The 15,976-nt window shown below is 40.3% G+C and overlaps 2 protein-coding genes across 2 annotated transcripts; one reads left to right on the plus strand and one right to left on the minus strand.

The window, feature by feature from the left end:
* Positions 1–670: 670 nt before the first annotated feature.
* LOC115580819 (saccharopine dehydrogenase-like oxidoreductase) lies at positions 671–9,907 on the minus strand. Its single transcript, XM_030415489.1, has 12 exons — positions 9,419–9,907; positions 7,672–7,784; positions 6,888–6,968; positions 6,073–6,202; positions 5,879–5,928; positions 5,647–5,777; positions 4,704–4,821; positions 3,845–3,964; positions 3,679–3,735; positions 3,464–3,575; positions 3,091–3,172; positions 671–2,074 (listed from the first exon to the last, which is right to left on the minus strand). Exons 1-12 carry the CDS (start codon positions 9,615–9,617, stop codon positions 1,984–1,986), a joined length of 1,284 nt encoding a protein of 427 aa, XP_030271349.1. The 5' UTR covers positions 9,618–9,907; the 3' UTR covers positions 671–1,983.
* A 42-nt stretch (positions 9,908–9,949) lies between these two features.
* Positions 9,950–15,416, plus strand: tfb2m (transcription factor B2, mitochondrial). Its single transcript, XM_030415487.1, has 10 exons — positions 9,950–10,124; positions 10,678–11,031; positions 11,700–11,883; positions 12,060–12,151; positions 12,588–12,741; positions 13,121–13,269; positions 13,601–13,690; positions 14,002–14,052; positions 14,151–14,293; positions 14,422–15,416. Exons 2-10 carry the CDS (start codon positions 10,750–10,752, stop codon positions 14,609–14,611), a joined length of 1,335 nt encoding a protein of 444 aa, XP_030271347.1. The 5' UTR covers positions 9,950–10,124; positions 10,678–10,749; the 3' UTR covers positions 14,612–15,416.
* The last annotated feature ends 560 nt before the right edge of the window (positions 15,417–15,976 follow it).

Below are 15,976 nucleotides of genomic sequence, written 5' to 3' on the forward strand. Positions count from 1 at the left end.
AAAAAAATTTAAGCCTCAAAGAACTACCAGCACACCCTGGTTGGACGAGGCATAGGAGTGCAAAAGATCTCTGATGAAGGCAGGTGTCTTGACATGCAGTGATCACAAGAACTTTAAATTGGATTCTGTGTTTGATGGAGAGCCAGTGGAAAGCAATAAAAAAAAAAACATCTGTGTCACATGAGACCTTTAGGACTAAGGTCAACAGTTTCCCAGCAGCATTTTGGACCACTTGTAAACAATCCAGGGAATGACAGGCTGGACTTGAACCAGGGACTTCATTATTCATGCTCATCACGTTTAGGCTGTTAGGGCATAATTCAGTTGAAGTTGTAAGACAAAACCATATTGGAGTAAACTGAGGGCCTCCTCTGACTGCATTTTATATTGTGCCACTGTGTAGGATTTTTTACTTCAAGTTTTTGAATCAACCTATAAAATAGGACACTTTGATGTATGAAATGACTTCAGTTGTGCTGTAGGTCACAAACTAACCTTTAGATGTCAAATAACTGTTTTCTTTTTTCCCTTTTTTTTTTTTTTCAAAATATGCCATTGTAAATATAAACTACTGATCTTGAAAACCTCTTCCACGTGACAGAAAAATGTATTATGGGCATCACTGATGAGTTTCTATGAAGCTTTGTGAGAAAGACACAAGACGTATATATCCATTAGCAGAGTTGACTTTATTCATGATGCCCATACAAAGCAAAACACACCAAAACAAAACCCCAAAACAGCTCTTCACGTGCACAAAATGCTCCAACACTCAAATGTGGAAAACTGACATCAACATCACTTTGTGGCTGAGACTGTTCCAGTCAATATGAAAGAGACAGATTTAAAAAAAAAACTTGTCTGCTAAACAGCGGAGAGAATCTGTTCAGTTTCATACTGTAACACATGCTGTTTTATGCACAAACAACTTGACAAGGCTCTAAAGCAAACACTTGTTTTGCTGAATTGCTGCAACATTCATCTACAAAAATTAAAGATTGAAGAGAGGAGGATGACTTAGTGATAGTCCACCTATAAACTGTCAAAAACACGAAGCAATCAGGAGTTTTAGCTGACAGGCCAGGACAGGAAAGACAAGCATGTACGTGCACACACACACACACACACACACACACCAAACACCTTTGCTTTCCCTACTTGGACTTGCTTTCATTTCCAAGAGACTTAACCTATCCATAACCAATACTTTCCTAACCCAATCCATAACCTAAGTCTTCACTCTGAAATATAATGAATTACGTTATGGAGTCCGGCATTTTGGTCCCCATAAAGCTGTCAGACCCCACAAGGAGAGTGTGGTTCCACTTTTGGGACCCAACAAATATAGAAAATCAAATTCGAACTCACACACAGCAGGTTTCTAACAGCTTTCTGACAGCTTTACCCCACTGAACCAGAACAACACATGTACATCAACTATATTAGTGCTACTTACAGAGTAATGTCCTTGTGCATTTAACTGTATGTTACATGGACAACACTTTACTGAAGATTGTAGATGTTTTCTTACAGCTGACAGTATTTTCAGGAAACAGTCTACGATTCTATCTAAACACGAGTTTACATTTTTTTTTGTGTGTGTGTTGAAAAACATAAACTGAACCGAATCCTGATCAAAATGCCTCCTTCATTAGCAGTAGTCATGTTAGTGTAGGCCATGTTAAACCCATTAATGCACAATGGTTCTCATACCATCCTTGTCTGCTACAGCTGTTGCTATTTGTCCTACAAGCAGAGGGTTAATTGTATATTCAAGCTAAAGGAAGACTGGCAAGTTTCTGACGAGTTTTGGGGATAACTGCCAAAAGTACCATCAAAAATGAAAGTGCAATTCATCTCTAGTCCCGGTTTTCGAGGTGAAATGGCCCTCATCTACAGTCGGAAACTTCCCAGTTGTTATTATGCGTATTAGTAAGTGCTGAGAGAAACCTGGAGTAATGACATCAGGGAGGGGGACAAACTTTAAATGACAGAGAACTGGATGCCGTGTTTGTTGAGGCGGTCGATCAGGGTGGTTTTCGCAAAAGCAGCTCCTGGAGTGTACACTCCTCCCCTGGAAATGAAGCGGAGTAAAAAGAATTGAATTACAACCTAAATTAATGTCATACCCAAGTCTCAGGATCAAGTTATATTCATGTGATTTATGAATGTTAAATCATTAAAAAGGGATGGCCGTTTCAAGCAAAACACGCTATTCAATTGTAGCCAAGGAGTATTTGGCTATGACTTTTTAGACCTGCTGTATCATACAGAGGCACATGCTTATACTGACATAATAACCGAGTTCTTCCAAGGCCTTTAATAATCTCCGGGGGCAAGTAAAAACAAGGTAAAAAAAAAAAAATTCAAATCTGTTTTCTCAGACAAATCCATGGTTGCATGAACCATTTTAGACACTTAATGAACGCCCCCATTTTAAGGTTCTTTTTCCAAAATGACATACCGAAATTAAAAACATGACAGCCCCCACATAGTTTGACACTCAGGGATGTGGTGCCATTAGAAAGGTAACACCCTCAAGTTTTTTCTGGAAGTGTAAGTGTGATTCTATGACATACTGACACAGAGTCACAGAGGTTGGAACACAGGTTTTGGTTTCCGTCCAAAAACAAGGGTGTTCCTATGTTGGAACGGTGTTCCTTAAGGGGTTAATATCTATAAATCATGAGCCATCCTTCATCATTATACTGTGAAAAAAATTTAAGAAATACTTTTTCTGGCTTGTGCATTCACTGACAAAACACATTACATCTCAAGAGGAAGAAAAAACACTGTTCAGTGCAATACTGCCACATCTGTCTGTGATGATCAAAAATATAAGTTCACTCTCACTTCCTAAAATAACTTTTGTGTTGTTTCACACTTTCTTGTTTCCCACTTTTAGTCTTTCTATTAAAATAAACAGCACAAACACATTCCATTACTGTCTGGTTTATCATAGATTAACAATCAACCAGTTCTATTCCTTTGAAACCATTTTACACATACGGGTCGGACGGATTGAAAAACATCATTTTAAATAAACACAAACACTGGTGGTATGGTTTATCGTGCATGATGATAACTCACGCTTTGGGCAGGTCCGCGGGCTCGTTGAGAATTGTTAGAGCAGCCTGTACCATGGCGATGGGCGTGGCCACATATCCACACTCTGATTAATAACAGAGACACAATTAAAATAACCATTAGACATATCAAGGAAGGTGGCAAACAGTCTGACTTACTAACTGCCTCAATATCCAGCCAGTGCAGAACTGACAAATGAGCATTTAACATAATTAACATGGTTTAAGTTTGTTTTACTCCACATCTATGTTTTGAAAATGTGACATAGTCTGCATTTGGAACAAGCTGTTGTGGCTCAATGGGTCGAGTACAGGACTTTAACCCAGGAGACTGGTGTTTGTTTCCTGTTTGGAACATATTATAATAACCCAGTTACCTGGTCCCTGAACCAGTGTGCGGATCTTGCTGTTAGGTTTCCCCTGTGAGGGGTCCTGTCCCTCTGAGTAGCCCTCTCCATAGAGGGCAAACTGGAAGGATGAACCCTCCATCTAAAAACACACACAACACAGAAAACAGAGCATCATCTCATTTCCTTTTCTTATTTATAAACAAGAAATTCTGGATATATTTTATGTTCTGTCAGCACTTTACCTGCTTCCTACTCGGTCCAGCCTTGGAGAAGAGTCCAAAGGAGAAGAACTCTGGGTGCTGAGAGAGTGGGCGGATAAAAAGCATTCACATTTACCAGCATGCTTATGGATTAATATTCAGTTATAGTCAGTGGTGACATGTGAACTGTACTCTGCCGTGTGTTTACCTTGATGAGCAGATTACGTCCAAAACTGAACTTGACCAAGAACCAGAACATCATGCCTGCAAACATCAGCTTGATAACGCTCCCGATTCCTCCGATTCCTGCATACGCTCCATACTGAACCTATAGTTTAACAATTACAGATTGTAGTAGACAAGGATGGAAACAGTCTAGTCAAAATGTCCAACAGAAATTACAGAGCATCTTTGACAAAAGCAGCATGCACACATTTTTCATAGTCTGCCATTAAGCCCAATTTTTTCAAAATAACTGGATAAATCACGATCAACAAAACAAAAGTTCACAACCAGCTTTGCACCAAAAAAGCCTTTGATCACAAATCACATCTTTCATACTAAAATTGAAATTAGACACACGGGGCAGATTATTCAACTAGCATCATGTGGGCCGCATTCCACCTTTTGACAACTCTATCGTGGTCTTTTGATCATTTCATTAGAACACCAATTTGCCAATTTTTGAATTTTGTCTGTTGCCAAGCACAAAAATATTTTTATTTCATTGGAAAGTTTTAACCCAGGCTCTTTAAGCAGGGGGATTCCAGGATTTTCACACTGACAACCTACTGTTAGGAGGTGCATTGTGTTTTCCTTCACTTTTATATACATAAGGATTATTTTTCAATCGTAAAAACTAATAAATCGGAAAGAAGGTGTGTTGTTTTAGTTGTTTTTCACATTCAAATTCCGAACTTAACAGGTCAGACACACAGGATGTAGGAGACCTGAACTATGGCCGTCAAACATGATGTTCTTGTAGAAGTTTTTTATGAATGACTCAATGGAGGGAATTCAACACAAAGACAGAGTGGGCAAACAAAACGCAGAATGTGAAGCCTGACCGGTGTGGCCTGATGTTCCTCCACCAGGAAGCGTTGACTTCTCTTCACAACGGAGGGATCAGAGCCCATGAAGGGCACCGTGTACTGCTGGATCTCATTGCTGAAGAACAACGTTCCCCTATAAATGCACAAACACACGTGGAGAAACACATGACGTGAAAATGTGTGGCGGAAACTGTAGTACATGCTTGTATGTGTGCTGAGGGATTGTGGGATATAACCCTGATTTAACTCTAACATTTAGAGCCAGTCAGCAGCCACGACACCACCACTACATGGTTCGTCCAGCAGATAGCACTGACAAGATTGTTTTTCCAACCGTAGAATGTCCTGCTTAATGCCTTGACTCGTCAATGACTAAATGTCAGAGATCCTAATAAAACAAATTTCTTAATCCTATTTATCCATTTTAAAAAAGCAATACTAGCCCTGTCATATCACAGATCATACAAACATGTTTTATGGCTGATGCCAACTACTGTTTTTCTTTATAAAATTGCTGTCAGCCTGACAAAATACACAGAAAAACAAAAGAAGAACTCTCAGCTGGATGGTCAGGGTTTGTGTTTTCATTCCACTTGTTCATTCTGTTCAATAAAATATAAAATGTGACAGGTCCAATAATGTCCACAGCTGTCCAATTGTTTTCATGAAAACTTATGTTCCAAAGTTTATCTGAAGTTACTGTGAGGCTTCATCCGTGTTAGTCAGCCAAATCAAGAGGATATCTTTCCAGGTTAGTCTTTTTCGTACAAAATGTTCCCTCTCTGACTGACAAGAAAAATTGTGAACCTCTAAGCATAGGAACTTTGCTCTGTGCACATCACTGTATAATATTGATTTACTGAGTTTTGCAAACTAGTTGTGTAACTGCCACTGAGAAAAAGTTAAAGGATCTGATTTATTTTGAAGAAAGATAACAGGGGATTACTACTGTACGTACCTGCGTTTAAGCTTGGAGCCCACAGCAGGGAGAGGTTTGTGATTAAACTTCCTCCTGAGACTCTGGAGCTTATGGCCGTCAGCAAAACCGTAGACGGCAGATTGCCACGTGCCATCGTGGATACATCCGCCCTGACGGAGAAAAAGAAGCAAGAAAGCTTTGAGATAAGCATTGACATGTGATACCACATACATATGACAAATGAATGTACATAATAATAAAGTTGACTTACATCAGATCCTGCACTGACAGTCAGGAAGCTCTCCACAGCCGTCAGCGTACCTGTGGATAAATACACAAAATGTTTTAACAGAAGCTAATATAACAATAAATAAATCTTAAATAAAAAAAGTACAGGGAGTTAAGCAGTGTGTCTGTATTTTTGTGTTTATATAAGTGTATGTGTGCGTGTCAATGCGTGCATACCCTTGAACTGGTCCCTGGTGTAGATGACTCCCATGTCTGCAGGTATGGAGTCGAATCCACAGCTCCCTATGATGTACACACCTTTTTCAGCTGCCTCGCTGTTGTAGTTCAACTGCATTCCCTCCAGAAACTGCATGCAGCAAGACACACAAAAATGTGTAGGAGCACAAACAGGAACGCATACACAAACGTGTGCCTGTGACATGATGAATGATTGTTCTATACTGTACCAATATCCACATATTTATGGAGCTTTATCAACAACGAGCGTTTAGGTAGGCAGAGAGGTGCTTTTAAGTTCCGTCCTGATACGGTGAAGGTGGTGGAGTGTTTTGTGCAGCTTTTGGTCAACATTCAAACCTCAAGTTAGGTTGTCAGAGTTCTGCTGACTCGTGAGACATGCTGCATTACAGAGAGCAGCACCTGACAGCGAGAGAAATCTGCTGTCAAGCAGCCAAGTGACAGATAATTTAGTCTAACAAGCTACATCATGAAAGGCAGCATGTCTCCTATTTAATCCAAACCCAAACAACAGCAACGCAGAAAAATATGTCCACTCACAACATGCAGGTCAAGAAAGAAGATCTATCTATCTATCTATCTATCTATCTATCTATCTATCTATCTATCTATCTATCTATCTATCTATCTATCTATCTATCATATTTTGTGTAAGATTTAGGTCGCTCCAAAGAAAAGAGGAAAAAACTCCATTTGATTCTCATATGTAATATATGTGATGACTGATGTTGATGGAGTGACTTACAGTATCCACACATTAGAAATTCAAAGTGCAGCACTGTGCACAGACGTACCTGAGGCTCTCCACTGATGTCAATATGGTGGGCTCCATTCTCCACACAGGCTTTGACCACTGGCTCGCCGTAGAACCTGTACTATACACACACAAAGACACAAATTAGTTAATCTAATGTTCCATATCAGCTCCTTTCTCTCCTGACTTAGTTGATGGCTAATTCCCCATCAGCTTTGGTTCTTATCACTGCTCAATCCATGCCTTATTTTTTTGCCTGCTGGTATCTTTGGTCACCATATCTCCCCCAGATTCTATCTTGACCTGGACAGGCCCCATATGTTGATACTGCAGCAACAAGACATGACACCTTTGCTCTTTGAACAAAAGACTAAGAAATACTTTACTTTACCCTGGTTATACCAGATTTACTACATTTATGCTCACACAGGTTTATCTCCTTTTGTCTTTAACTGTATGCCTCAGTTCTAACCAACAGTAGTGGTCACTGCAGTGGAAGGACAATGACACACAAGACGCAAAGCAGTGGTGGAAGCCTACTTTCCATTCTGACTTTCATACAATACGACTTATTGTGTGCTTCAAGTCAGTGGTATTCATTGTGTAAATGAAGGCTGCTCTGTGACAGAGAGAGAAACAGAGAGAGAGAAGAGATCGACGGGGCAAAGTTGAGCTACAGTGATGCCAAACGGAGATGCCAACATGCCAATGTTGTGAGATGATGTGAGGAAAAAGTGTTTTGTGCCATGTGATGGAGCTAGAAAGTTCTGTGTTAGAGAAAAATAAACAGGGGGGCACACGTGTCAGTGGAATTGTCTACTTACAGGCCCGACACAGTTGAGAACAATCACAGCCTGTTTGCACATAGCTGCCAGGGAGTCTGGTTCTCCTACATCGGCCACGATGATGTCCACCTCTGACCTCAGCTCAGGCTTACCTTCACACACAGACACAAACTTTGAAAAGACAGGTGGTATAATATATTTTGATCCAAATGGCCGTTAAACAGTCTTTCTTAATCATTCCCAGATGTAAATATATGAGTACTATATAACCTTGTTGAAGGTTGAATAGATGAATATAGTGAAAATGAAGGAGGAGCGGCAGAAACTGGACTACGAGAACATAGATCATGTATATGTTGGATGACATTACATTTATGTGCTGGACAGAACTTGTAACAACGCTTTAAATGTGTCACTGTAACTATTTGGTGCTTGGTGGAGAAAACACACTGATCTGTCTGAACAGACAAATTGTATTTTTTAGTGCTAACCAGCTGTGTGTATGTGGTGTCATGGATGGGGACTGCACAGCAAGCAGCTATGTTCCATCAGCTGTTGCGCCTCTAATCCTCTGGAAACTCACATTACCGTCATAACAGCAGAATAGCTCCCTGGTGTTGATCCAGTTATGGACTTCATTTCCATGTTTAGAGCATTGCACCAATAAAAAGGATCGTAAACCTGAACAAATTACCAGAATACGTAAATATTTATTACCCTTTCCACATAATAGTTGCCTTTAGGTGAATTATACTTCTATTTTTGTTGGAGCTGAAAAGATTAGTCAATTCTTGGATGAGTAGTCACAATTTTTTTTTTTTTTCTAAATTGATGACTAATGAAGTTTTATCCAGCAAATGGTTTGCTGAATAAAACTTCTCCAGAAAAAGGGGGGACAGTTTTTCTCTTTCACTGAAAATGGAAATCTTGAGCTATGTATCCTCTATAGATATCTTCTATATCTTCACAATACATGACGATGTCACCGTGGCTAACACACGCCAGTGGTAACTGTGATGAACATGTTTGCCAGTTTCTGACATCATATAGGTACATTTATTAACTCATGAGATTCTTTTATTCATTAGAATCCATTATGAAACTCATTGCATTTCTGTCTTTGAAGTAAACAAATAGAGTTATTGCTGTTGGATTAATGCTGAAATCATCAGAAAACATGTTGACTAAAAGTTTGACTGAGTAATCATTTACGGAATCAAGTAGAACTTTAAATAATTTGCTTAATCATCTGGTGCGACTTCTGTGTCATCACACCACATAAGTTACACAAGTTTTTTTTTTTACAGCTTAGACTGACTTGGCAGATGTATACTTACATCCTTGCAGATGTGCAGCGTCCAACAATGATTGATTGAATAAAATATCACCAGCTGAGGGAACTGCAACATTGCAACATTAGTTTTCTTAATAATAATGATTATATTTGCTTTAATGAAATCGTTAACTCCTGGTTGCAACGTCGCTTGGACTTTGAGAGACAGAGTTTAGGGTCATGGACATGTAAAATCACTATCAGTGAGCTCCACTTGGGTGTGCAGATAAGACATCCTGAGTCGGAGTTAAGCAACTTCCCTTTGTCTAGGGAATGGACCGTATTCTTGGCAAATCGGATTAAAATCGCAGCTCACCAACTACAACACCATTGCATTTCACATTACCTCAGATGAGCAACTTATTTCGGAAGCTAACCCTGTCGAAGGGCTGACAGTTCTACAGACACTCTGCTTTAACACAGATAACTTCCTAGGGTTGACCAGATACATACTGAGGACTCCGGCGGCCTGCTCCAGAACTTTTTCCAGCTTCTGCTTGCTCCTGCCAGCCACGGCCCACTTCAGGTTCCCCTTCGGTCCCTCGGATATAGTCCGGGCCACCTCCTCCACCACAAACTGCCCGGTGAACCCAGAAGCTCCGAAGATAACCAGGTGGTAAGGCCTGCTAGATGTAGTTTCAACACGAGCCATAGTGACAGCAGACAGACTGGAGGAGCTCACCGCCGCACCTTCACCTCTCTGACAGACTGACAGGACTGAGCCAGGGCTGCGTGCAGTTTTGACAGCGCTTCTTTGTCTACTTCCGTAGCAGCATTATGCTAACATGCTAAAGCATGAACCACTGTGGTAGTTTTTAGCTATTAAAACAATAACAGGCGTCATGTTGCGTTAACTGTGTATCTTCTAAACAATGTATATATTTCTAGTAAGGCGTGGCATATAATACATTTAGTTTATTTTAGCATTCGCATGTTAGCATGACAACTTCCTCGACATTCTGATTGGTCCCTGCGGCTGTCGCCTGTCAATGACGAATATTACGTGCGCCTGCGACACCACGAGAATTGCAAAACAAGTGTGGGGTCGCGATGCGAAGGGCTCAATGTCACGGAGTTTTACCAGCGAAAAGACCAAAAAGAAACAACATTGAACCACTGGTGTAGTCTGATTTGGATATAAAGCAGAATTTGCAATAAGGTATGTGTTTGTTTCTCATGACGTAACGACACTGGTTGCGATTTAGTTCTAAGTGACGTTAGCATAGCGTCTTTAGCTAGTCGGCTAACAACTTCGATATTGTCAGTATCATCAAGCTGACCTACGCCTTCGTGTATTAGATCGCCTGCTAAATCAATTTGTGCATCTTTAACGAGGGGATGACCAAAGTCCGTGGGCTTGACGGGTGAAGGACAGTGATAACCTCTCCAGTGAGGCCGATTAGGAAGTTTACCTCCCCACGTGCGACAAGAACCTATTATGCTCACTTTCAGACAACTGTGTCAAATATATTTTTGTATAACGATAGTAACTGAATCATATTAAACATGTACACCTTGTCATTTACAATTTCATGCACTGTATGGCCCCTTTACATAGTAGAGTAAAACTGAGGTAGCTACTACAATTAGATTCCAGCACGTGTCATTTAAGAATGACATTGTTTAATAATGATGTTTAAATGTTATTTAATGTCATTTAAATGTCTGTTATTCATTTTAACATTCCTTCTCTCCCCACCCCCTCTTGGCAGTGCCCTCTTGAAGGGGTCACCCTATCCCCATCCTCTCTTCTTCCTCTGTAGTCACAGGTCCACTGGTCCATCATGTCTACCCAGATTTGTAGGGTTGTGGAGGTGTTGATGCGCTCTGCTTGCTGCCAGACCATCAGAAGTAGATCCTGTCTGCACAAGGCTGTGCTGGCCCCTGGCGCTGTATCCGGCCTCTGTGCTCCTGGGGCTCCTATGCTTCATAGAAGGGCCTACAGCCTTGACACTCTCTCTTCGGGTCCTGGTCGACCCAGTCCAAACTTACAACAGCCTTCTGCAGAGAGGACATCCCCAAGTTCATCGCTCACACACAGGAACCTGTCTGCTGTGGCTGTACAGGTAGGCAGCTATCTTTGGCTTTGTTTCTGGACACTAGTCTTCCACTGCTGCTTGGAATATGTGAATTTCTAATCAAATGCATAACCTGTCTGCTAAGGTATAACATATGTCTGTTTATCTGTACTTTCCCCCTGTAATGGGATATAAAATTATGGGAAATGTCTTTCATATAAGAAGTAAGAAAGAAATTTTGGTCCATCAGCAAATCTTTTTGTGGTATTTACACCAGTGATCACACACCTGGCCCATGATCCTCCAACTGTTTTCACGCCATTTGTTTCGGTTGCTGCAGTGACAAAAGGGCAAGCACAACAGGGTAGGGGGAATCATAAAGGGCCTACAGGCTAGATGAAAGAAGTAAAACCTCCAGCATGTCTTGGGTCTGCTCTATGATCTGCCTTCTTATCAAAACTATGCCCTAGCTTGTACAGCTGGTTCTCCTTGATTGTTGAGGTGCAAAACACATATAACACATAAACACATAATTCTTCCCTTAACCACTTTGTGTGTGGAGAAGATGAAGGTATTGTTTGATAACTTGCTTTTGTGCAGTAAAATGAAAAACTGACGTAGAAAAAGATTATCAGGGTTTGACAATATAATGTGAGCTTTTTCACATCTTTTGCTGATTGCTTTCAATCTGTATGTGCACTCATGTCCTTCTCCAGGGCCAGCGTCGTCCTCTGTGCCGCTATGACTTCCTGGACGTCGGGGAGGTCGAGGAGAATATACGACGTGCTCATGCATGTAAAAAGCTGCGACACTTCATAGTGGATCCAGACCTGGCTAAACTGGTAGCACAGCATCTTGAACCTGAGGATGCTAAAACGGTTATATTAGAATGTGAACCAGGTATGTATTTGTGTTTAAGTCAAAAACTTATTGTATGAATTGCTGTTCTTATTTTTTGCACAAATATTTTCAGGCTAAACAGTTCTCTTTTGACTGTAGTGGCATAGTGAAAAATGTGAAACATTCAGTGAAACAACACAGAATTGATTGGTTGTGTTTGTGCCTGGCTTTCTTAGGTCCTGGGGTGTTGACTAGGACACTGCTAAATGCTGGAGCTCAGAGAGTTGTGGCTCTTGTAGGGGATGGAGCCTTCTTAAAAGACCTACAGGTAACAGAAACATCTGCATCAAATTACTTTTTGTAGACTTATGTGTAGGGCTGAAAACAAGTGTCCGGCACAGATAATCTACTAGATAAATGAGTGTGTCTGCTGAGTAAAATATGTCAGTATTTGTAGTTGTGATGAAGGTAAATAGTCATTGGGTAGCTGACTGAAGTTTATTTATTCACATTTAGACAAAAAAAAAACTTGTTCTGCAAGTAGTTCTTTTACTATTGTGATCAAAAACATTTATCTGAAGATCAGTTTTGAGGCTGTTCTGTAACTAGTTTCTACAGAAACGGATAATGGTACACTGGCTAATTTCTACTCACGTATAGATCTTTGTTGTGACCCAACTCAATCTAATTGGCAATGGTTATTTGTTTAATTAATCTTGACTCCCTTGTGTCACAATAAACTAAATTATGTCCTCATGCCGTAGGAGTTGGAAAATCGCCTTGATGGTCAGCTGGAAGTGGTTCACTGTGACTTCTTCAAACTCGACCCCATGGGCACTGGAATTCTTAAAGCCCCGACCATGTACTCTGACAAACTGTTCAATGACCTGGGGATATCAGAGGCTAGCTGGACTGATGGTGAGAAAACTAAACCATGCATACACACACAAACTTGAGGCACTGCTATGTTGACAAATCTGTCATTCACACACACAGGCACACAGACAGGGGTTTTGTTTAGTTGGGCCTCTCCCACTACAAAAAATAAATAAATAAATGAACTCCTTTTATACAGTTGGTAATATCCTAACACTTGGCAAGCTATTAATCCTTGAACAAGTGTACTTAAAACATTTGATTGATAGAACTTTTTCTGCAACTCACATTGCATCAGTATAATGACTTGCATCTTTCACACACTCACACACTTCATTGAATGATGACTGTGCATTGTATACTCGACCATCCCTTGAAGTCAGTCTTTTGGTAATGTAGTTTTGTGTATGTCTCTCTCTAGACATCCAGGTGAAGGTGGTGGGAATCCTGCCCCACTCTGAAGAACGTAGCAAGATGCTGAAAATGGTTTACGCTTTGTTTGAACGGCTGTCTGTCTACAGATATGGAAGAGTAGAGCTCAACCTCTTCATAAGCGAGAAGGAATACCTGGTAAAAGAACAAGAGCATTACCAGTATCTCAATCTGTAGAAAAGGAGTACCAGTAAATCCAATTATCATAGAGTTATAACCTAGAGTGTGTTTGTCTGTCTTCATGAGTATGGCGAAGGTCACATCCATGCTCACAGAGCTTTAAACTAATTCAGATCTGTACTTAGTTACTGCTGCACCTGTCAGTATAATTATCCACTTTGGTGATCTGCAAAAAAAAATAACCCATTCACCATATTCATGTTGACATCTCGATCAATAGTTTGTGCTGAGGCAGACTTTCTGCCTGGTAACTTAAATGAATCAATAATCTGATTATTTCTCCCATCAGAAACTGGCGGCTCGTCCAGGTGACATGATGAACTACAGAGCATATGGCGTCCTCTGGCAGATGGCCTGTGATATTGAACTGCTGCACAAGGTACAGTAATGAAGGAGGGGGATTATGCTTATGTATGAAAAACCAGCAAAGACGGAGAATCAAGCATGTTTAGAGGTGTTGAAGTAATGATTTTTCTCAAAAAAAAAACAACAAAACACTTGCGTAAAAGCGAAACTGCCGCATTAAATCTACTCTGGCAAATATAATTTGCTCACAAAAAAGTATGTTACAGTGGTTTGTTTTATGATGCTTGGTCCGTGAAGTGAATGCTTGGGATCAACCCACTTAAATTTCCAAAGACTCTGATGGAAAAGTATCCTAGTCGTCAACCTTCCCCTCTTTCTGTACAGGAGCCCTGGGACTCTTTTGTGCTGTCAAGAAAGTGTACACGTAGAGTCAAGGTAAGAAAGAGAGCAGACTCGATAACGATGCAGTGTAAAGTCGGGTTTGTCAATTACAATCTCCCCTCATCCTCTACCTCTTTGTCATCGTCCCCCAGCCTTCCAACCTGTGCCTTGTGCGCCTCCGTCCACGCGCTGATCTGTTCTCTGGTGGCCTCACTCCTTCTAATGCTCCGACTCTGATGATGATGGTCAAACAGTTGCTGGCGAAGAGGAAGGCCAAGCTCATTGATAGACTGAAGTGAGCAATGCACACACATAGCTATTGAGACAGGTTGCAGAATAGATTGTTTCAGATTACACATGTTCTGGTCGCATCTTCCTCTGGTTTATTATCTCTCTTTTGTGTGCGTGTGTTTTTTTCAATAGTCTCTGGTGTCCAGACAGTGGGAGTAAGCTGATATCGGAGATGGGCATGCAGGAAGACATACTCATAGGCCATGTATACCCAGAGGAGTATCTTCGACTGTTCCAGCTGATGGACAAGAGCCAGGAGTTCACCCAGAGCTGGCTTTATGAGGAGATTTTGGAGAACACACAGAGGGATGGTTGGGCCTAAAATATAGACATACAGGCCATGTGTATAGTTTTTTTTTAGAACTCAAAGAGAAAAGTAAACGAAAACACGTGTATAATATAATGCTAATTTAATATAAATGACTGTAACAAACCGTATATTTAATGAAATAAAGACACGTAGCAGAAACATACATGTATACCTTCAGAAACACAAAAGATTCCAATAATTGAAATGCTTATGCAGAATAAATTAACAGAATAAACATTTATGTTACCTGACATGAGACGCTTGTGAGAGAGCGGAATGGTGAGAATGTTTTTGCCTGCACATCAAATGACTGTCTGTGTTGTCCTGAACTGGGATTCCCATGAATTTAAAATTTAAGACAAAATCTACGTAGCAGAAATGGCTATTTTGAGGATTGGTTTTCTTTTGAGATTTGTTTGTGGGAGAAAACAAATATTTCTGCAATGGAGCGTTGCAAGAAAAAAAACAACCTAAAAGTCTCATGGATGCACCATGTCATGCAAATGGCACAATTATAACTCAGAAATGTGCAAGTATCATTTTTGAACGATTGATTTGATACAGCTGCAGTTTTGCTGATGCGGTATTGGTGAGGGCAGTTTCACATAACACAGCCCTGCATGTATCCTTTATATTGCGACATGTGGAGTAATGGTGTGGGGAGAAGGAGGTTTTTCAATGTGAAGCGCCATAGCTTGTATATTTTGTATATTCATTGTGAGCGCATAAGCTTGTCAATATGTCTGACGGTTGAACGTATAAGCTGCGTGACTGATTTGAAAGAAATCATTAAATCTGAATTTTGGTATAAATGTAATGTCTTGATTTCAGCCTTTGTTTTAGTAAGCAGTTGTATCATCTGTGCTCTTATATTGATGAGTCTGCATGTTTTGGCCAGACTATAAATCCAAAACTTTTCGTCATGGTGATTGTATCTGATGTGATAAATGATGAATTTTGTTTTAGTTTGAATTGTGTAGCCATGTGTCATGAAAGTATGAGTTCATCTCATACATGCTAAGCAACAACACATCTGCAAAAGAAATATAATTCTTAAACACATAATTTTTTACTGTAAAGGCAATTTCGGTAGACCTGATTGTCTGCTCCTCTTAAAGTGTGCGACCAATTTTAAACTTTAAAGTGTATTCACAGGTCTTGGGAAGTACTATTGCAGATGTGAAAAAAGTAGTTTAAAGCCAGTTGTGTCTCCAGAGGAAGCTGCATGTTAATCTTATAAATTTCCTCCAGTGATGTCACTCAGTGGCTAAATTGCATTGTGGGTAATGCAGGTGGCAGGTTTTGAAAGCTGTCCACTGGTCCAGCATTGCATGGCTGTAACATTGCTGAAGTCAACATTGACAGTTTTAAAACAAA

This window comes from Sparus aurata, chromosome 4 (assembly GCF_900880675.1).
Source record: "Sparus aurata chromosome 4, fSpaAur1.1, whole genome shotgun sequence".
In the NCBI taxonomy this organism is placed as follows: domain Eukaryota; kingdom Metazoa; phylum Chordata; class Actinopteri; order Spariformes; family Sparidae; genus Sparus; species Sparus aurata.